Raw genomic sequence first — 24,411 nt, forward strand, 5'->3', positions numbered from 1 at the left:
ATAATTTTAATAAATTATTCTTAAAATTAATTTTTTTTTGAAGAATTTGGTGTAGACTTTAAAAATATGTCAATTTTATTATTTTTTTTACTAAGGTGTGAATGAAACCTATTATAATAATTAATAAGAGGAGAGGTTGTTTTGCCTTTACATTTTATAATACTCTTGCAATGATTGCAAGAAGCCTTTTCACCTTCTTTAAGGATTTGATATTGATCCCATATGATTGCTCTCTTTTGTGAGGAAATTTTCTCATCTTCAACATCAAGCATAATTTCATCAGAAGCATTCTCCTCTAACATAATTAGGTTAGCTAACAATAATTATTGTTAGAGATGTAATATATTTTTATATACCTCTGGTTTGTTTAATTTTTAATATAATTTATTATGAGATTCAAAAAATAAACTTTTCGTGAGATTCAAAAAATGTGGCAAATAAAAATTTAAATTCTCACTTCAGAAATTTTTAAATTTGTGCTAGAATCTTTATAAACACCAACACATCACCTGTCAGATTGGCAGGTCAACAAATAGAAATGACAAATGTTAGATTTATTAAACAATTTATTAAATATTACGAATAATTCGTTTTATTCGAAAAATTCGTTTTATTCGAATAATTCGTTTTATTCGAATCGAATAAATGATTATTCGTATTCAGATAAAACAAATAATTTATTATTCGTATTCGTAATCATTCGATTAGATTCGAATTATTCGAATCGAATCGAATATTCAATTATTTTTGAATAGGCCTATTACACTATACCATAAATTATTAAATACAACTTCTTCAAAATTCAAACGGTGAGGGTGACTACGTAGCAAGCAAACTTTTATATTTTTTAAAAAGAAAAAAAAATATTATATGATATGTATAAATTCATAAAACAGTCAAAACAAATTTTTTTTTATATTTCATAAATTATTTATTAAGGAAGAAGGAATAGGAACGTCAGTCAGCCACCCAACCCCCTCCCCCAATGTGTGTTCTGGCAATTTATTGATTTCCATATTTTTAGTGGTACTACTAGGAAACTAAAAATTTTATAACTTTGATGGATGGTACAAAAGTTCGTTTCAAAATTGTCTGAAGTTTATAGGGTGATGAAATAATTTGTATTAGAAATTCGTGATCTAAGAAATTAAATCTGATAAGGTGAGTTTTTATAGTGACCACACAATGATGGCTAATAACCGGTCACTTTATGGAGATGTTGATGGTCATATAAATTCCTGACAGAAAATGTTTTTATAAGTGTTGTTATAGTTTGATCAAATAATTTGGATATTTATTTGGGCGTTGAAATTTTATAAATATTATTTGTTACCCTGAAGTAACGGTTAATTCTACGTTAAGGCGGTTATACCTGGACTTAGTAACCTCGATTCTAAGAAAATACTAAAAATTTTATAACCAATTTTTTGTTTGAATTAAATTTAGGAATCATAATGTTATTTTAATCACTTACTGTTAATGGACTCGATTATTTGTCGGAAGGGTTTGGAGGTTGGATATCTTATTAACGAAATCTCGAAGCCTAAAACAATATTTTATTTTCTCTGGCTAAAATACAGAGTCAGCTGTTCATTTAAAAAATGGGCGCAAAATGGAGCGATTTTGTGTAATTATTATTTTATAGGGGCTGATTATATATAAATAATATTATATTCAATTGAAAATGCAATATAAAATATAATAATTTATTTTTCATAATTTAGCTAATTAATAATACCAAGTTTATAACTAGCTCCGATTCCGATAACTAACAATTTTTATAACATTTATAGTTATTATTTTTTCTTCCATATGTTTTGCCAGAATTGGGAGCACTGCACATCACGACTCTAGGTTAATTTTTTAGTCACAAACATTTAAAGTTATTTTTTTTCCATATGTTTTGCCAGAATTGGGAGCACTGCGCATCACGACTAGAGGTTAATTTTATAGTCTCCTTAAAATTGGAATAGAATAAGAAGATATGAAATGCGAGATTAAATGGTTTAAGATTTTAACCAAAGATTAAGTTGAAATTGATAATAAAGTATCCAGGATTTTGCTAAGGAAGTGAGAGGGGGGGGCACTATTAGATTTATTTTTTCCGGTTACGAGCAAGGATTCGAACCGAACCCGAACCCGGAGTATAAATCCCGGGTTTTTGGGGAAAAATCTGAACCTACCCCGAACCGAACCCAAAAATTTTATTTGAACCCGGGTTCACCCGGGTTAAGTGTATTGTTTAAATCATATACTGAGATATTTGTATAATTGTACAAATATTAATAGTTAATAATTTGAATTTTAAACGATAAATTCATTTATGCCATTTATTTTTAATTTTGACTAATTCTCAAAGATTACTAATTAGGAGAAAATAAAAGTGAACAAGTCAAAGTAAAAATTATTATATTCGGATATTGTTAATTTAAAGAAATACGTCTAAATAAAATTTTAAAATTGATACATGACTGCTTTGTATTTTTTAACTATATTCTGCCTATAAATAAAATAAAAAATTAATTTTTTAACCCGAGCTGAACCCGGAACTAAACCCGGGTTCAAAAATATTTTCCTGAACTGAAACCGAACCGAACCCACCTTTTTTTATAAATCTTAAACAGAACCCGAACTGGTTACGAGCTTGACATTGAGTTTATACTTAAATATTTTTGTGTTTACGGAGATTATAATTTTTTAGGTAAATATAGGTCATATACATAAAATATTCACAATTTTGTTTAAAAAAAATTTTGTAATTCAATATTATGTAGATAAAAATTTTTTTTACAACTCTAGTTGTTGTTTAACCCCGGTCTCCCCTAACTCTAAGTTTTTCTTTATTTATATTCAATTCCTTCTTATGCAAATTACGTAAATGCAATTAAAAAGTTTTTGATGTATATATATATCTTTAATATTTCATAATTTCTTTAGGCAAATTTTAGCTCTTTAAAAATAAATATAATAATTAATCCCTTTTTTTTTTTAATTTATGCATATTTCTTATAAAAAGTATATGAAATAAAAAATAAACAAAAAAAAATTATCATAATTCATTTAATATATTTTAGTATTTTTAAAATTTAAAATATTTTTGGGAAAATTTTTTTTTTTAAAAGAAGACATTATTCCCTAAAAAATACAATAAATACAAACCCTCGATTTTGATTGGTTGGTCTACACGTTTTTATGTCTTTTTTTTAAACCAATCGAAAATGAATTAAAATTTTTATCTTATTAATTATGTTTAGATTCATTTTATAATTCTGCCTCGAAGCTCGATATTTATTTTTTTTCTTATTTATTGCGCCAAAAAAAGTTTATTTATGCATTTTATTTTTTCCCCACGTAATTTATTAAAAAAATATTTAATTAAACAAATAAACTTAAAAGTTTAATCAATTATACCTTTAAAATTAAATCATTCTATCTGCGTTTAATGAATAAATGATTAAAAATCATAATCAGGACATCATCACTCCTCCTGAGATATCTTCGAACAGGGTAGAGCTCAAAAAAAATATCACCCTTTTCAATGGCATAAACATCATAGTCGGTTCCATCATCGGTTCGGGCATATTCATCTCTCCCACAGTAGTCTTCAATAACAGTGGGGGCAGTGTAGGAGTCAGCCTAATCGTATGGCTAGTTTGCGGCTTGATATCCATTTTGGGAGCTCTGTGTTACGCGGAACTGGGCACGACCATTTCTCGGAGTGGCGGGGAATACGCTTACATGCTCGAGATAATGGGACCCCTGCCAGCTTTCCTATTCCTATGGGTAAATTTACTGGTCACTAGACCCGTAGCCAGCGCCATCATTTCCTGGGCTTTCGGGTATTACATGGCGCAATTATTCTTCTGCACGCCCGATGATTTACTTCTGACTCCTGTAGCCAAATTGATCGCCGTGTTCGGATTACGTAATTATATTTATATATATATATTGTAAGATAATTTTTCGCGTTTAAATTTAGTGTTGCTAAGTTTCATTAACTGTTTGAGCGTCAAAGTAGCCATGAAATTACAAGACGTTTTCACGGTCGGAAAATTGCTAGCATTAGCTTTCATCATATTGACTGGATTATGGAAGTTGATCGAAAGTAAAATATCCATATTTTTTTTTTCTTTCTAAAAAAAAAAACATTGTTTTCCCGGCGGTGTTGTTAAGCGAATTTTTTTTTATATTAAAAATCTAATTTTACCGGAAATATATTCTAGTAATGTTTAGAATGCCAATCTTATAAATTGTAGACAATTTTGCAGTTAACCCTTTGAGCCATTTATAATTTAAACTAATATTAATTATATCAAAAATTCTATTCCAAAAATGGTAGAATATATTTTCCTATAAAAGTTTGAAATTTTCAAAATCTGATTTTATCGGAAATGTAATTCTAGCATGTTTAGAATACCTATTAATTTATATAAAAAGAATACACGGAAAAATTAATATTAATTATAATAAGTTTAAAAATTGCATGACAAAATTGTCTGAAATCCATTGGGGTAGGTATTCCAAACAAGATTTTTTTAAATTTAAAAAAAAACGCGCTCAAAAAAATCAATCAAAGTTGGAAAAATAACACTCTGCCGGAAAAAAACACATTAACGCTAACATACATACATATATATATATATATAATATATAAAATATTTATAGCCAAGGGGAAACCATTTCAAAATATGTTTGAAGGCGGCAATTACAATTATAGACGGTTGCCTACGGCATTGTTCTCGGGACTATTCGCGTATGGCGGTTGGTAAGGCGTGAATTTAATTTATGTTATGAGTATAAGTCGAGTCATTTCTCTATTTTAAACCCCCGCTAAACGATTAAAACTATCCCTTCAGTTTCGGGGTGGGGGGGAATATTTTGAAATCTTGAAATATACAGTGTTTCCCATTCAAAGAAGGGGAGAGTGTGATCGATAAGGAAAATGTTCCTATCAATAAAAGAAAAAGTTTCTTAAAATCAAAAAAGGATTGGTGTTAGAGGTCTGCATTGGGCATCCAATGTTTAAAAAAAAATTTCCCTCTCACCCATCCCGCTCATAGTTTTCAAAAAAAATATACCCGCCCGCCCCACTCATTTGTCTAAAGTTTTTTACCCACCCGTCCATTATTTATAAAAAATTAACCCAAGCCCGCTTATAAAATTTAATTATGGTCATTCTTTCATTTTTTTAAACATCTAATAAAAATATTTCAGCATCACACCTCTACAAAAAGTTTATATTTTAAAAAATTAATATAAGTATAAAAAATAACCAATGTAAAATATGGACAAATTATTTGATCAAATTGAATATTTACGAAAAAAATATAAATGTAAAACTTAAACATGTAATTATAATGCAAAAATAATGATGAAACGACATTTTCTGGATTCAAACACGTTCTTCTTTGTTCTAAAAATCTTCCAGCAACGCTAAATTCGCGTTGGGAAGAAGCACTAGTTACAGGAATTGCCAATATAAGAAAAAAGTTTTATTGTTGTGTTTATTGTATAATATAGTTAGGTAAATGTTCTTCACTTAAAAAAAAAACGATTTGATACAATAAAAAAAAAGAAATATTGTTATAGATCATTTAAACAAATTATTTTTTTTTAGTTTGTTTTTGAACAAAAATTTTAAATATCCTTAACCCTCCCGCCCAATGCAGACCTTTAATTAAATAATTCGGTTTGACCCGATTTTTTTTCCTCCAAAACAGCTGACTCCTTTTTTTCTTTTCTCAAGAATTTTGTGGCATAGATGCCACAAAGATTTGGAGATTCTTATTAGCGAAATAAGGGTTTTAGTCAATATTTTTTCCAGCTAAAATATAGAGTTAGCCATTTTTATAAATCCGCTCAAATCGAGCCGCTTAACAAGACTACCTAAAAAAAAATTTTATTTTCTAGAATTTTTTTAAAAATTTTATCTCATTTTTTAATCTATTTTTTAATCTATTTTTTATAATCTTTTCTTAATTTTTTTATTCTTTCTATTCTTTTGAGCCCTATGTATAATACTTAATTTTCTCTTTTTTTTAGAAGGAATTTTCTTTAATCTCCTTATCATCTCTCCCCAATTCTCAGTTATTTTGTCATTTTTAACCGTACCTTTTTTTCTTCTCTCTTTATGAAATATTTATTTTATTATACTTAATTTTCTCTTTTTTTTAGAAGGAATTTTCTTTAATCTCCTTATCATCTTTCACCAATTCTCAGTTATTTTGTCATTTTTAATCGTGCCTTATTTTTTCTCTCTTTATGAAACATTTTATTTTCATTATGATTGCGGGATAGAAATATATGGCTTATTAAAAAAATATTGAGGTAGTGGTTGTATAAACGTCCCTATTTTTTGAGATTTTGGGACAAAGTAGTACTATAATAAGCTTCTAGATTTGGCCAATAGGGGTCTAAACCTATCTTCCATCTGTGAGCAAAATCTCCAGGCTTCATAATATTATTTTGGTTAAAATTAATCGGTCCATTTTTAAAAATAGACCCAAATCAGGCCGTTTAACTAAGTATAATGCAAGGCTGGATTTTTAACGGGATTAATTAATTATTTCTATTTTTATCTATTTTTTTTTTTAAATTCAGGAATAATCTAAATTACGTGATTGAAGAATTGAAAAATCCTAATAGGTATAAAATTATAAATAAAATTTTTATATTAAATATCATATAAAAAAGGATATTTTATTTTAAATTTCTCATGATATCATTCATTTTACGTATTTAAAAGAATACTCTAAACGTAAGAAATATAGGCCAACGATAATGCTCGGCAAGTGTGGCACTTTTTTCTCTCTCTTATGATTTTCATAAATTACCAAGCACGTCATAAGCGTTAAAAAATTGATGTCTTCATATATCGTTTATGGCCTTATGAGTGTGTATGTGAAGGAGGGGGAAGGGGTGGGGGTGATATAGTAGGTTGAAGTTGACCACGTGATTTCGTTAATGTATTAAAAAATTTTTTACAAAATTTGGCCGTTGTTTAAGCTATGGCTTGAAATTATAATTAGTCCAAAATAAAGGCATATTTTAAATGATACTTTTTTTACAAGTTTAAACGCTAAATAATGGCTCATACAAAAAAAACGTGGCATTTTGAGATCACTATATTACTCCAAAATTCGTCTCTCATTCTTTAAAATGTAAAATTTCATAAGTATATATGAAACTCAGTATCTTCCAGTTTATTTAGAATTCGGGCGAATGAGATCATTTGATAAAAAAAAAAATCAAGATCCTTAAAATATATACTTTTTTAATTGGGGGATCGGGAATCATTGTGGCGGACTATAGCCGGAAGCGCAAAATTATGGGCCTTACCTCATGATATTTTTTTTTTCAAGTTTGTCTAAAGTTATTTCAAAAGTTCTTAGTTTATCTTTATAAAAAAAACGAAAGTCTTAAATTGGCTCCCACACATGATAAATCCAGGTGGATTTAAATCAAGGGAGTTGGTGGAAGGGGAAGGAAAATTAATCAGATATTATTTGAGTGAGTGATTAGCAGAGAGTAAACTCCTGAAGCTCTTATGCGAGGGAGCTACGTCGCAATCTTAAAGATCATATTTTTATCTGCCAGTAAACATATGACGTTCTACCATAGTAAAAGTTAAAAGTTCTTATGGTGATTGTGAATAATTTATATAAGATTTTCTTTTAATATCATTTTAAATTTACAGAATAATCGTTTAAATTATATTCATTGTAAATTTACAATTATCATTGTAATCATCTTTAATCATATCCGTATTGTTGGTTATTAATTAAAACTCTTTTTTTTTGTAGAATGATCTTTTTTTGATAAACCTAAATATTTTGTTTTTTTATAATTTATGATTAGGGATTTGTAAGCGAACGTCTGGCTAGTGTTGTTAAATGGCTAATGGCTCAATTTGAGCCAATTTTTAAAAACGGCTAACTTAATATTTTATCCAGAAAAATAGATATCCTAAAGATTTTGCGCATAAATGGCACATAGGATTGAACATCTATTGACGAAATCTCGACGCTTAAGTAATATTTTCCTAACACTACGTCTGGCTATAAGTCGAGCATTTTTTAAAAATTTTTCCAGGATCTTGAGCTATTTTTCTTTTCATCAGAAATTGTAAGCATTTTTGATTTCTATGCTCTCAAAAATATTTGACGATATTAAGCGGGGCGCGGTGCGTAGAGGATGGCATGCCGGGGCGACTCTGGGAAGCCGAATATTTTTCAAAGTTTAAAAGGTCAACCCTTCATTCACTAAACTTATTAGTTAAATTAATTTTAAAATTAAGAATAAAGATATTTAAATTTTCCTTATTTGGTAAAAAAAAAGGAATTTGTAATTGTAATTTTTTGCAAAATTTTGTAAGTAATTGTAATTAGGAATTTATGAATCCCCCTGTTTAATAATATAAATTAGACTAATTCATGTTGAAAATTGTTTCGGAGAGTTATCAAAATTCTGTTCCGTTGTTATGGCCCCTGTACCAATAAGAAAAGTCGAGAAAAATTGCGGCTACTTATATTAGAATCCTTGCTTGCAAAGAACCAACGACTCCTTATGTGAGAGTATTAGTATATGAAAACCTATATTATTTTTTTTATTTAGAGATTTACCCCTATCCATTATCATTGGACTTCCTTTAGTAACAATAATTTACACCTTAACAAATGTCGCCTATTTTGCCGTATTAACACCTATGCAAATGCAAGCTTCCGTGGCTGTAGCCTTTGTAAGCCTTCGATTTTAAATATATATTTTTTTAAAGAGCAAATTTGGATAATTATTTATTTTTTTACGTTTCATACCTTATATCTGATTTGTGTGGCAAGTTTTTCTAAGAATTTCCACCTATCCAGAATCCTAACGTCAGGAATTTAGATTCAATCATGTCTCTCGAATTTATCAGCTGCGATTATAGAAGGTCAAGTGACCTTTCAAAACGAAACGGAACGCCAACCTAATATAGCCTCTTTAGGACGCGTCAGTTTAACGCCACCCGTCCCATTCTGTCATATGTCAAAGACGAAAAAGACCAATTTTTAATTTTTTTAAATTATAATTTTAGACATCTTTTGAAAAATGTGTCTCATTTATTTAAACATTTTTTATGAATCTTCACACATCCTTCAAAATGGAGGAATTTTTCTAAAATAAGATTTCTTTTTTAGAAATAAAAAGATATTAGATGAAAACCGTATTTCATAAATGAACTCTTTACCAACCCAACTTAGAAATAACTTCCGGAACAAGATTGGTTTAAGTTATCATGGTCCTTGAATTCCTGGACTAAAAACAGCTGAGCAATCGATTATGAAATGAACAATAATAAATTTTTGAAAAATTTCACTAAGCGCTAGTTACAAACACAATATAATATAATTATAAGTAAAATATAAGTACGCTAAATGTTTCAGAGTTGAGAGATTACGAATCCCTAACGCGAGGAATTCTGGATAAGTGGGTATCCCATAAAAACTTACCACATATTCCAAATTATAAAAATGTTTAAAAGTATATTTTTCAAATTAATTCTCAAAAATTGGATATTATTACAAATCATCACAAAAAAAAAATTATCATCACATTTATTTATATAATAATTTTTTTTTCTTCCTTAGGATTACGTGCACGCCATATTCCCAAACATTTCGTGGTTATTGCCAATTTTTGTTTCTTTATCGGCATTGGGAAGCGTTAACGCAATTTTATTTACCTCGGGCAGGTTTTTTTTTTTAAAATTATTACTATTCGTTACATCATTTTTGAATAAAACAGGATAGTTTATTCCGGGGCAAGGAATAATCAACTTCCGAAAATATTCGCGATGATCCATATAAAACGTTGCACTCCCGTTCCATCTATTATATTATTAGTGAGTAAAAGAAAAAAAAATATATTAAATTATATTTTTAAAAAATGTATGAATGAGATCCTGGCCCTTAAGAAAGACTAAGAAAGTAGCTTTTAGATACTGGAATATGGGGAGGCGGGGGTGGGGGGGGGGTTTAAATCTTTCGCTTGGGAGAATAACAAATATATAGCCGTTTTCACCCAAGAGCTGCCAAATGAGCAGATTGTCCGCTGAAAATGTTGAAAAGCTATTTGTTCTTTTTGAATCATAACCCCCCCCCCCCCACCCCAATATTTTCTTTATAGTTATGATTAATAGTTATGGCAGCTGGCATTTTATTTCCCCCAGGTTTGATCATTTGAAGATTTTTTGAATATCAAAATTGAAAAATTTTTTAATATAAATAATTTGTGATTCCAATCATGAAAAAATTAAAGATTTATTGAAAAAAAAATACAATTTAATTTCTTGGGAATATTTGATGTAAAATCCTACTTCAAATTTTCTTAAAAAAAAATCTCCATCTTATTTTTATTTTTTGATTTTGAGCAGTTTATTAAACCTTGTCCCTCTTTGTGAATTTTTTTTGACATCATCAAAACATTTTTTGACATCATCAAAACATATTTTGATGTACTCACATTTTATTCTATAAATTAGTCATAAAATATTCATATTCAATAATCATAAAAAAAAATATGCCCAAAGGCAGTGTCTTGTTTCGAATAAATTATTATTACTCTCATATATATTTATCTTTAAATAATTTTTTTTAAAAAATCTTTATACATAATATATCAAATAGTTTAGTTTGATATCTTATTCTATATATATCAGAGACCTGCAGAGGTACCATTTGCACAATCCAGCCCCGCCGGGTTTTATATTTTCAGGCCCGTCCCGGATTTTTTTAAAATATATTATATTTATTTTTGATTTTTATAGCTAATAATGACGATTTCAAATATCTGGTTTTAACATATACATCCCCGGTATATTTTAAATTAAAATCCGGCCCGGCCCTTAACCTGGGCCGGGCTTAGGCCCAGGCCTGCAGGTTTCTGACATATAAATCGTTATTGTTCTCATTCTTCTAGCCATTGTAACATTCAAAAGTTTGTAAGAAAAATAAAATCCACAAAATCCTGAATTTTCTTTTATTTTAAAAAATTTTGAATTTCGTACTGTAAGATTTTTTTTTACGGAAATAATGTTGTTTGAAAAGCCCAATTTGGACAAAATAATATTATCATTATGTCAGCATGGAGATTGTGTTCATGTATGGCAGAAAGGTTTAGACCTATATTAGCCAAATCTAGAGGCCTGCATAATATTATTTTGTCTAAAATCTTAATCGGGTCATTTTTAAATATCGAAAGTCGAGCATTTTAACACCGTATAAAACACTATAGAACAATGGCGACAGCAGGGAGTAATTAAGCCTGTCAGATTTTCACAATGGGCCACTCCATTAGTGTTAGTTAAAAAAAAAGATAATACGTTGAGAGTTTGTGCTGACTTTAGAGTTACTGTAAACCCACAATTAGAAAGGTTCGAATATCAGCTTCCAAGGATTAATGACATAATTGCTAAAGTAGGTAATGGAAAGTTTTTTTCAAAGATAGATTTCTCATCGGCGTATCTGCAGATTCCTGTATCTAAAGAAACTTCTAAATTTTTGACCGTCTCCACACACAAGGGTCTTTTTCAATTTAATAGACTACCTTTTGGGCTTACAGTATCAACTGCGTATTTCCAGAAGACTATGGAAGAAATATTTTCTGATATTAAGGGGGTCATTTATTATTTAGATGATTTATTAATTTTTGGTAAGGATAAGTTAGACCATTTTTATAAATTAAAAAGAGTGTTTGAAAGAATGTTGGAGTTTGGGGTGATTGGAAATATAAAAAAAAGTGAATTTTGCAAAGAATTATAAAAGATTTTTAAAAAATAATTTTCGAATTTTTATTTAAAAAAAAATTTTGATCAAATTTTATAAAAATATTGGTAATGAATTTTGTTATATCGAAAGGAGTTTCAAAAAAATGCAGTTTTATAATAATTTGTATAATATACGTTATTGTGAGTGCCTAGCCCCCTTTTCGCTAAATGAAATAGCAGAGCTATGCTTGGAGTCTCTCAAATCCCATCCATTTTGGGCAGCGCAAAGAGCAGAGCCCCTTACTTAAAAGCTGAAGTGAGAATAAGAAGGTAGAAACAAGTCAGTACCCGATTAAAGAGAGTTTTGATTTATGGAGGGGGTAGTGGCTATCTTAATTTTAATATTATGTTGACTTGTTAATATGATATATAGAAGTGCTAAGTAAATAATGTGTACACTATATGTGTGAGGATTAAAAGTTGGCACCTTATGGATTGAGAGGGGGGGGGGTTGTTGATTTACGTACTTGTGTTTTAGTTTTAAGCAGTGGCGTATCCAGGATTTTCTTAAAGGGGGGGAAAAATTTTTTGGGGGCGAAGCCCTCAAACTCCCTTTACCTGGCCTTCGGCCAGCTTTCCCCTGGCCTTCGGCAGGGTCTTATTTAGCTATTCTATTAAATTATTTATAATTTAATAATAATTATAATTCTATTTTTAACTATTATTTACTAATTCGTGCTTATGGATAGGATATTACAAGCCTCTTTTTTATTATTTCGAGTTAGGTATATTATATTTAATAAAGTTTTTTTAAATGTAAAGGTTTTTTTAAATGTAAAGTTGAAATAAAGTGTAATGTCATTTTTTTTATAAAATTTGCTTTAAAAACTAGCCTCAACTTAAATTCTCATACAATATAAGTAGAATATAATTTTTTTATTGAAAATACTAATAGTAGTTTAAAATATTGACTAGAAAATAATTAAATTAACAAGTTTTTTTAACTTCTTATCAAACAAGATTTTTAATTATTTCGTTTGTCGTTGGAACCAAATCTCTGTGTATATTTAACAGAGCTAACCCATTTAGCCGAGATTCAGTACTTCGTAAATATGTTTTCAACCTTCTCAAGTTGGAAAAAGTCCTTTCATTCGTACATGTTGTAATAGGCAAACATGCAAGAATATAAAACAACTTCGAAATATTAGGAAATTGAGCCAAGGTTTCTTTACACCGATTGAGCGCATCAATAGCATGCTCAGGTAAAATAGCTAAACGTATAAATATTTATACCACAATTCGAATTCACTGATTAAATTTATTTCAGTATCAATCTCATAGGAATAAAATTTTTCTAAATATTTAATTTTACCAATAGTGGCATTAGAAAATGAAGAAGGATCTTTGGGTAATAAAACTTGAAGATTGCTAAAGACTTGATTTTATCTAAAACCCGTACTTTTATTTGCGATAAAAAAGTATCTAAGAATGGGATGAAAATGGATATTTTATAATATTCTTCAGTTGAGCCAATATTTATTTTCATCTCAATAATGGCCTAGGTGCTAGACGAGATTTAATTAGTATTATATCATAAAATTTAGCCTACGATTCAACGTCTAGATAAATATTATGAAAATATTTATCTACATTCATTCTTATTGTATCTACCTGTTCATGTATATTTTCCGCCAAATCAATAACCTGAACCAAATCTAAATTTGGTTTTTGTTTTTTTCTACAAAGTAGTGAGCTAAAAATAATTTATTGATGCAACTAGCAGCAATGATAAACTCTGATTGATCAATTGAATTCAATAATGATATAGCTGCTAACGACACATTACTTTTTTTCATGCTCAGCCTTATTTATAAATTATCGTTTGATTTCAATCTCTTTGACTAAATATTTTTCCATTTTATTAATATTTTTGAATAATATGTTGGAAAATTGATATTCAAATATTTGTAAAATTTTGATTAGTGGGGGGGGGGCTGGGGGGGGTAAAATTTTTATTAGCTTAAAATGATATTTATGAAAATAGTCAAATTTGCGATGGGGGGGGGGGAAATTTCTCCCTTTCCCCCCCATTGGTTACGCGCCTGGTTTTAAGCAAATATTTGATAGAATTTTTGTTATTGTTCAGCATTATGGACTATTTATGTTGAAGTTAGACTCAAAACGTCTCTTATTGATTTATTCAGCCTACACGATTTGTATGTGCCTTATGTTTTTCTCTTATCTCTCTGCAGCCATCACAGAACTTCGTGTACTAATTTTGTTTGTAATTTGTGTCCATAGAATTGTATCCTTCTTATTTTTTTAAACCTGATCGGTGTGGGTTTGGAAATCCTTAGTTTAGCGTTCTAAGTCGATTGTTCAAAACTAGATACAGCTTGAAATTTTTAACAACAACAAAAAAAACGGATAGGGTGGAGATTAAGAAATAAACTAGGGCCGTGCCGATTTTTAATGTCGGATCGGCACAGATATTTAGCCTTTTCCAAAAATATAGGATTAGGCAGATAAAACCGATTCATCCAATCTTTTTACTTTTCTTTTTTTTTGTTATTTTATGTTATGTATATTTATTTTACATAATTATAATATTTTTTTTTATCTATTTTATACAATATAATTTTTTTTAATTGTTATCTTAATTGCAGAAATAAAAAAAAATTAAATTAAATGCATAATTCGATTTTTTGTACAAAAAATATTGATTTCATAATTACAATCGGTTCAAAGGGTGGTGGTGAAAAATCATTATTATCGGTATCGGATCGGTTTTCAATCGATTTCTGAAAATATCGGATTGGATCGGTGAAAAATATATGTATTGGCAAAGCCCTGAAAAAAACTATATAATTCTAAATAATTTTGAAAAAAAATAAAACAGAATTTGAATTTCTCAGCTGGGATTAAGATAAAAGCAATTATGGATTTATTTCACTTAACTTCCTTTTTTTTTTAAAAAAAATCTCGTTTAATCTATAATTTTCTATTAAAAATTTCCGGCCGGATGGGTTCGGTCCCGGTTTTAAACCCGAATTCGCAAATAACATGCAGAAATATAACCTATTAATAGATGCATGAATTAATTAGATCTACTCATTTCACGATCCGACCCAGGTTTGAAATTTTTAAGGGTCGGGTAGCCTATCAAATTTTAATCTATAGTTTTTATTGTGGGCTTTTTTTAAAAAAAACTAATTTCTTCTTATTTTTTCCCCTATTATACTATAAAGGCTATTATATCATTACTGTTTTTGACCGCTCGCGATATAACAACTTTGATTGGTTACTTCAATTTTATGCTCTTTTTATTCGTCGGAATATGTATCGGGTGCATAATATATTTACGAATCAAACACCCGGAAATGCCTCGACCAATTAAAGTATGAAGTATAATCTACATTATAAACATATTTAAATCATTGGGTACACTTAAGCGATCAAAATTTTTATTATATTTATTACCCCTTGTTTATTTGAAGCTCAATATAGGTCTACACATAACGTTTTTGGTAATCTGCCTCTTTTTCGTGATAGTTCCCATTATAAATAATCCGATCGAAATGGTTATAGGGACCTCAATAGTATTATCAGGTAGAACAAAGTTTTTTCGTATATAATATTTTTTTGGGAATTATTCATTTTATACAGTTAAATTGTAAAAAAAAAATACAAACTTCCAGAGTTGTTAAAGGATCTAGATACTTGTATCTAGATCCTGTATCTAGATATAAAAATGTGGTATCTGTATCTAGATAGATTTTTGATTAAAATATCTGTATCTAGATATTATTTTAGACGATGTATATATATCTAGATCCATTTAAAAAGTATCTTTTAACAACTCTGCAAACTTCTATCAAGTTTTTTTTTGCCAAAATAATTATTACGATTAAGAGAAATATCTTGACAACTAGGATTTTGTAACAATTTTATTTTTCCGCCAATAACATTTAAGCAGTGTAGCTAAACGACCCGATTACGATTTTCGCCAAAATAATATTATGCAAGCCTGGAAACTTTGCTCAGACGGCAGATAGGTTTAGACCTTCTCTTCCAAATCTTGTAGCTTGCGTGATATTATTTTGCCTAAAATCTTAAACGGGCCGTTATAAAGAAAATCGGGTTTGTTTAATTAACAAGACTACATTCAAATTTTTTTTATAGTTCCTTTGGGGGGGGGGGGGTGAACACAATTAAATATATATTCTTTTAAATATCAGGCTTTCCAGTTTTATTTTTAACACAGTAAAGAGTTTTAATAAATTAAATAATTTTATTCCTCTAGGTATACCGGTATTTTATGTCGCGTTTCGAACGAAGATAAAAAATAACAAATGCGTATCCATCGGAAGTTTATATATTTTTTTTATTAAACAATTTTTAGTTATCATATTATTAAAAACCATCAGGGAAAGTGGAGATGTTCTTACAAAAAATTTTGATGGTCGTACCTTCGGATAAAGATTTATAGTAGACTTTGTACTTTCCACGGGGAAAATAAAAAATGTTTTCAAGCCTTAATGAGATCATGTTGAAAAAAATAATAAAATTCATATCACTTTCTATTCATTGATTTTTATACAATTTTACTATTTAATTAGAGACACCATGTATAAGTAGTATAGATATATATATATATTTAGATTATAAAGAATATTTTAATGAGTCTGTATATATTTTTTTTTAAATAATAAAAATATTATTTCATAAATCTTTTAACGCCCTAAGATATGGTTTGAGATGGGGGGGGGGGAGCTCCTGCGAATATTATTTTTTTAAAATATTTTTTTCCAAAAATGCTGCGCAAAATAGAAGGATAGGCCAGTTTTTCCCAAAAATTTATAATAATTACGACTAGGACGGACGCTTATTGAACGTCATAACCCAAAAAATCGCTATTTTATTTATAGCAGCTGTGGCTTAGAACTGAACTAATGAGCAGCAGGTTATATCTTACACCACGGACAATATATTAGCCTAGGAGAGGTCCATAAAAGGTTAGAGATATGGGTCATGATCGATGTGGGTCAAAATATTTTAAATTGCGGGAAGAAACTAAAGGTTTATTTTGCTTATTCATATAAGACTGCTACATTTGCTCCTCTTCTGCTCTAACAAATTCGGTGTGAATAATTTGTTAGTTGATTGTTAAGGCGTAGTCTTAACTTATCGGTACCTTATTTAATTCAAAATTCGTTTCAATTGAATATCAAAGAATCGAAGCTCACATTTCCGAATCAAACTCCGAGTCCCCTGGTCATTTTATGTCACGTAATAAAGTGTTAATTTTGAAATTTTATGGCCCTCTTACTAGATTAATTACTAATCTTAGTTTTTAAGGTTTAGTTAATTAATATAATTTGAGAAATCTTTGAAAAAATCTGTAATCCCAGGTTAAGTATAATTTTTTGACCAAAACTCATAAAAATTTTACCCTTTCTCAGATAAGCAAATTTGAGGAAGCAAATATTATTTTAAATAAAAATAATCGGCATTGAAAATGTGCCTAAATATCTTATGATAAAGTGTCGCGTTACAAAATGGCGTCTTAGAGAAGTATCTTCGTGATAAAAGCGTCGTGGAGGCAGTTATAAAAATATTTAAATTGTTTACATTATTTATTCCGTTTACAAAACTAATGAGGAAAGATTCAATGCCACTTTGTAGCGCGAAGCTTTATCACGACGACATTTTATCTCGAAAATTTATCGCGTTGACATTTAATCAGATTTTCAAATTTGTTTATTTTTTATTGAAAATAATATTCATTCCCTCAAATTTTATAATCTTAGAAAAGCGGGCAAAAATTTTGTGAGTTAAGGTAATTGCTTGCGAAATTTTTTTTATATACAAAACCTGTGATTGGTGGGTTTATAAAAAAAAAGAAGTTTATCTTTAACTTGCGTCATCCATCTTCAAATCGCACATGGAGTAAATAGCAGTGGTGTATATAGATTATTACAAAATAAAATGAGTCATGTTTATGTAAAAGGTGCTATATCTTAAAGTTCCAGGAACAGCACCGAATCTCTATAAAAAAATTAGAGCCCATATTAGTATTTTAAACTATGAAATTTCAGGTTTACTATTCAAAAGCGAGCGCCATTGTATTTCAAGCAATTAAATGATATAATATTGATTTATTGTAATGCGATTTATTTGTATAGCAGGCTCGCGCCAATGGGGTCGGGAGTGGAGCGGTCCCTGAGAACACTGCAATTAAACCATTTCATGAGCTGCAAAAAAATTGTTTCTAACCTTCGGAATACATTTTCGCCTAAAGTCGCCCAAAATTTTAGCATGGCCTTGGTGTGCCATGACCTATTTATTACTATAAAATATATATAAATTAATTTTATTTCTACTTTTTAACATTTTTAGTTAATTAGAATAGCTAGGGATTTGTAAAAAGAAAAATATTTTTTAGGTCCGACGGTATACAAGGCTTGTATTTAGACCCAATTTTTGTGAATATTTGCCTAACTCTCAAAATTTTCACCTTTCTTAAAATAAACAAATTTGAGGAAACAAATATATATTTAGATAATATTAGACTTTTTAAAACATGTCACGTGACAAAAATAAATTTCGGGCCATTCATTTTGTGAGCTGGTTTGAATCTTTTAGAAATTTCATTATTTTTAAATTAAGTTTGTCTCCATTATATCTAAACTAATTTAAAGAGATATTAGAAATTTGATCAATATAACGATTAAGAATGATCTTTTAAAAATCTATAGGGAAAAAATAGCTCTTTGAAAATGTGTTACGAATGTCGCATGATTAAGTGACTTGCAAAATGTCATCGTAATAAAACATCATCTCAATGAAGCGTCAGCATGATAAAGTATGGCGCTAAATAATGTCATGTGAGGGGAGGAGATAAAAAATAAATGGGGCAATAGAATTAAGAAAATAAAAATAAATAAGAAATATTTTAGATCATGTTGACGTTATACATGAATTATTTATGATGCAACATAGTGTTTTTAAAATCTATAGAGGAAAAAGCTCTTTGAAAATGTGTCCGAATGTCGGGTGATAAAGTGTCTTGCAAAATGTCAATCATAATTGTTATCGTGATAAATTGTCTTAGCGATCGCGCTAAATGATGTCATGCGAGGGGGAGGGTTAGGCATAAAATATAAATGGGGGAATAGAATTAAGAAAATAAAAATACATATAAGATATATTTTAGATCCGTTGACGTTATACATGAATTATTTATAATGCAACATACTAAAACGTATAAGCATTATTTTTATAACTTAACAAACAACTCAAAGCTATCAAAATATATATTTCGTCTGCCGAGAGAGTTCTATATTTACATTTTTTTTAAAAAATTTTTTCAGATCTTACAAATAGGAGTTTTTGATATTTTAAATTTGATAGGAAAGAACGATGATAAACTAAAATTTGCTTAGTAAATAAAAAAACAGATTTAAAAAAATGCCATTGGAGGGTGGGGGATGGGTTGGCTTTCTAACCTTCCTCATTGATATGTCTATAACTCCACTAGAAAAGAAATAACAAAATAAATTAGAAATTTTGAATAATTTAAAAGAAACGATATTGGGATATATAGACATTTAATAAAATATTCATAAAAAGACCGATTCGCATATCTGTCCCGATCTAATCCTTTACCTTCAGATTCTATTCACTAATTTAAATATGACAGGTCATTATCTTATTTGATTAGTGCAATCAAAATTTTCGGAAAAATACATTTTTAAAATCATATTTTTACCAAAGCCTAGCTTATTATTATATTTGATAATGAAGTTCTCAAAGATAAATCATATTTATTATATAGGAAATAAAAAAATAATTATTTCCGTTATGTTAGTAAATTTATATATTTTAAAATATTATATTATATTATTTCATAAAAATTCGAGTTCCCAATGTAAATGCCAAATTTAATATTTTATAATTAATATAAAATATATACACCTACGTTGAAACCTATTAATAGAGGTTAAATATGAGTATTATACGTTTTAAAATTAAATTCGAGGTAGAATTTCACTTGATACTTTTAGGTGATAAATTGAATTTATCTTTGCGTATGACTAATTTGAAAAAAATATTTATAAAAATTAATCATCAAGTTTTTTTATAGTATCTGGCTATAAATAGCTGGAAGCCATTCCCTGTTCCAATCTCGGTCGCCTCATGACTGGTGAACACTACGCATACCCATAGCTCTTTGCCTTGGCCGTAACTCACTTGTAACCTCCATTTGTGTTGACTATGGTCAGTCCATCTTATCGAATGTCTGTCATTCATTGCACTGCAAGTTCTCCAGCTGATGTCAACCCAGCTATAAAACTATTAACTTCTCCTAGCTGCTTTCAAAAAGTTAATATTTTATCCACTCTTGAACCAGGTGGCCTTTCAAATGAAAATGTCCTACCCCAGATTGTATATCCTTTATCCAATCTACGAACTGTCTTCCACTGACCTGCAACTGCATTTATGTAGATTAAACCTCTGTCATCGAAAAGGTAAAATCCTTAAAAAAGGGCTGACCTCACAAACACAGTCTTCATATCAATTACCAACACCTTAGGCATGTTCAAAATGAAGTCCTTAATTTTTTAAAAATCATAGGTAAAAAGAGAAGACAGATTACAGGCGATCTAAACAAAGAATTCTACCTTGGCCCAATTTCCTAAGTATTCGCTTCTCTCGACATGTACACAACAATTATATAGACAGATATGTTACGTGTTAAGACGTTTTGGTGGTGATGGGGCAAAAATGAATTATTAGTAGCCATTTTAAATAATAAACTCCCCTATTAACCTAGGCTTTAAACAAAATCATAAAATAACGAACTAGATTCGGTATATTTTAGATGAGATTCTTGAAGAAAGAGCTTAGAATATTGATTAGAAAACACATACCAACTAGTTAGCTTTAGAGAAAAAATAATTGATCCTTGCTGCATTCAAACCCAGATATATGTGGTAAGTGTATGCCAATCAGTGACTAAGCTGCCGCCTTTAAGATCACAAGAATACATATATTCAGTTAATTATATTTATATCTATATTGATAATTCTATATTTTCCATTTAAATAAAGACTTCAAGTTTTCCCATAGTCTTATTTTTTAAAAAAAGCTTTGATAATGTTTACCGACAGTTAGAAGTATTAAGCTAAAATATATAAGTCAATCATTATATATTGGTCTAAGCTAGTACTTCTGCAAACTTCATGCTAAGGGCTTTGATTTAAAATGAGAATCCTATTCTTATAAACTTTACAAATAATTTTAACGATCCATTCCTGGTTTGTTTAAGCAATATTTTATATACTTGTAATTGTATGATCTAAAACTTCATAATATATTTGTCCATAGAATTCATTTATTAACTGACCCGAAATTATTGTTATGATAAATTACAATTCGAATCTTAAAGGCGTTCGATTTTCTCTCGCTTTGTTCTTCTAAATATAATTTACTTGCCATTGACTTCTCTAGAAAAACTTATCTAAATTATCATCTTTTCCTGTTGCACCAAAAAAATGTGGATCAGGGTTTCTATTTTAATTGAAAACTTCTTCTCTCTCAAATATTGTTATCAACATTTTAGGAAATAAAATTTTTACGAAAAGCTTATTTGGCGTAATAAATTTTTTTGATTCTTGTTGCAACCTCACTGCGAAGATATATTTATAATTTCTAATAAAAGCTTTATGATTATTTCACAATTCCTGTTAACTGACTTTAGTGATACCATTCGCATACACCACAGCCTGGAGAGCTATAAAGAAGTTTAACTACCGATTTCATTATGATTAGAATGAAATATATCCGTACGTTTGAGAGAATCTCATAAAAGAAGGCAATAAAACTTACATCAATATTATAAAAAGTATTAACTGAATCTTATACCACAAGATTTAATGTATGACCTGTAAGACGTTCTTCAATACGAAGACGCATTTGACCATATATTTTCCCACTAATCTCAGAGGCTCCATATATATCTTTGATAATTCATATTTAAGGGGACACAGTCGCAATAACAATTGGCCAATGGGGGGAGATCTAGCGCCTATGATGATAAACAAGTTCAAAAATAAATATAAAAAATTCTAAAAATAAATTTGTAATAATTTTTATTTTGGAAAGGGAAAAAAAACTAAAATTATAAATTTTTTCGATTTTTAATAAATCTTAAGAAAAAAAAATAATGTAAATTTTATAAAATAAAATAACACATAATTTTATTTTTATTTAATTCTTATTTTGGATATTTTTTAAAAAAAATTCATCTTCACTCTTTTGAATTTTGATTGGTCAAATATGATTCTAAACTATACAGAAAATGTATCATATGTCTACCATATTTTATCATTAAATCAACACACATTCTTGGACAAATATCATAATAACGCCAGTATACATTGCAAGCCTTTGAAGACCTTCGAGAAGCTTGGATTTTACATGAGGTTGTTTAATTTGTTTGTATGGATAATGGGCGTAATAGGTAATGCAATCGGACTTTATGCAGCCTGGAAGGATGAGTCGAAATATGTGAGAGTAATTTTGATGAAAGCCTTTCACGCTATAAATCTGGTCACCTTAAATTTTATGTTATGGTATCCTTTGCTAGGGTTCTTCGCAAAATATCGGCAGTGGAAATTTTGGTATGGCAAAGCTTTGAAACATTACCTAGCTAATATATTGTTCCCACTATCCAGAATCTTTTTGAACCTCTCCTTCAATATATACGTCCTATTCGCCTTTGCCCAAATAGTAGCCATATTATATCCCCTCTATTACAGGCAACATTTCACCACCCATGGGATCAAATTTATGATCTTGGGATGCTTCGTTTACTTATTAATATTATTTTTACCTACTGCTTGGTGGTTCCAAGTGGTCAAGATTGATATTTGTGACATGGATTTCCCAACTTTCATGTTGTACCCACCAAATTTTTTACCTCACGAAATATCGTGGCAGAAAAATGCTTGGATAACGTACGGACTCTTGAGAGAATTTTTGACAAAATTCTTACCGGTTTGCATAATCTTGATTTTTAACATCTGGTCCTTGAAGTATAGGAAGAAATTGCTGAAATATAAATCTAACCTTAAATTGTCAAATCAAAAACGAGAAAGAGTTGAGATGAATTCCACCTTAACAGTTCAACCCACCGTTATCAATGTACAAGTAAGAGTGAACCATACTATAAAGACTCTCACATACGATAGTAGGACTACAAGTCTTACAGATTTGATTGATGCTCAAGAACTCAAAATAAAACTCAAATGGACAGAATACAATATAAATAAAAGAATGGTGCTTATAAATATGTTGGAATATTTTATTTTACTATTTCCGGAGCCTCTATACTTAATATTCATTGACTTAATGAAACCTCATATTATATCTGACCATGAAGAATTGGCTTTCAGTATTTGCACCTTAATGGAATATATGTACGTTATACTTACGTTCTATCTCAATCTCCTCTTTAATCCTGGTTACAGAGAGGAAGTTGTATCGCTTTTAAAAAAATCTGTTAAACATTTCAAAAATAGAGTAGAGACAAACAAAATTTTTGCTATGAAACAATGTTCAAATCGTTGAAAATATAGGTGGAGGATAAATTTGATTTATACTTTGAAAAAATTATATCCACTTTGAAAAAGACATTTAAAATTACACTTATAGACGATAACTGGAAAAGAGAACGTTTTGGAAAAGGGGCTTTAGTCAAAATTATTCGCTGGAACATTTCCAAATAATAAATACTAAACAATAATTTATTAAATATATATATATAAGCATCAATGTGTTTTTTTCCGGTAAATGTGCTATTTTTTAAACTTTAAATCATATTTTTTGAGCGTTTTTATTTAAAAAAATTTAAAAATCTGATTTTATCGGGAATGTATTCCACCATGTTTGCACTACCTACCCTATGACTTTCAGACAATTTTTACCATAAATCTTTGAACCAAATATAATTTATATTAGTTTTTCAATAGATTTATTTATACCGGAAAACACATTTGCCGCTAAACATATACAAATTTAAATTGTTTATAACCGTTTTAAAAATAATAGTTTTAAAAATACCGCTTCACACAAACAAACTCATTTTTTATCTTTCTTTAAGAATTTTTCAGAAGTTTGAAAAAATAAATAAATAATATTGTGATTTCATTTTGGCAGCGTCTACATGAACGGAAATGGGGGGAGAGGAATACTTAGCATCCAATTTTTTTGAGGAAGAGGTAGTTATTTAAAGTGGGTTAGGTTAGGAGCATAATTTAGGTGGGGGATATCTATTAAATTTTAAGATATAAAATAAGGGAAATGTATTGTTGTATAAATTAATACTTTTATATTATAAGACGTATTTTAATACAATGATATTTGTTAAAAATCGGCCAAATCTATATATCACACATAATCATCATAGACATTTCTGGATAATTTAATGCTATCCATATAAATGTAATTTAAAGGGGGGGGGGGTATTCTATAAGTAATAAACTCATATTAATGTCAAACAATATACTCTGAGGGTGTTATTAATCCAAGTTCTAAAGAGACTCTCTTAGATTCGCAATATATGAATAGTTGATAATAGAGCATTAATGTTATAAGTTATTCTT

General features: G+C 29.0%; 1 protein-coding gene across 1 annotated transcript; it reads left to right on the forward strand.

The window, feature by feature from the left end:
• The first annotated feature begins 3,450 nt into the window (after window positions 1–3,450).
• LOC135927066 (large neutral amino acids transporter small subunit 1-like) lies at window positions 3,451–16,232 on the forward strand. Its single transcript, XM_065463003.1, has 11 exons — window positions 3,451–3,925; window positions 3,980–4,105; window positions 4,666–4,765; window positions 6,601–6,645; window positions 8,614–8,737; window positions 9,627–9,730; window positions 9,784–9,880; window positions 14,992–15,141; window positions 15,241–15,352; window positions 16,047–16,112; window positions 16,171–16,232. Exons 1-11 carry the CDS (start codon window positions 3,451–3,453, stop codon window positions 16,230–16,232), a joined length of 1,461 nt encoding a protein of 486 aa, XP_065319075.1.
• Window positions 16,233–24,411: the final 8,179 nt, after the last annotated feature.

The sequence above is a fragment of the Gordionus sp. m RMFG-2023 genome, chromosome 3 (genome assembly GCF_954871325.1).
Source record: "Gordionus sp. m RMFG-2023 chromosome 3, tfGorSpeb1-WG-v2, whole genome shotgun sequence".
Classification (NCBI taxonomy): Eukaryota; Metazoa; Nematomorpha; class Gordioida; order Chordodea; family Parachordodidae; genus Gordionus; species Gordionus sp. m RMFG-2023.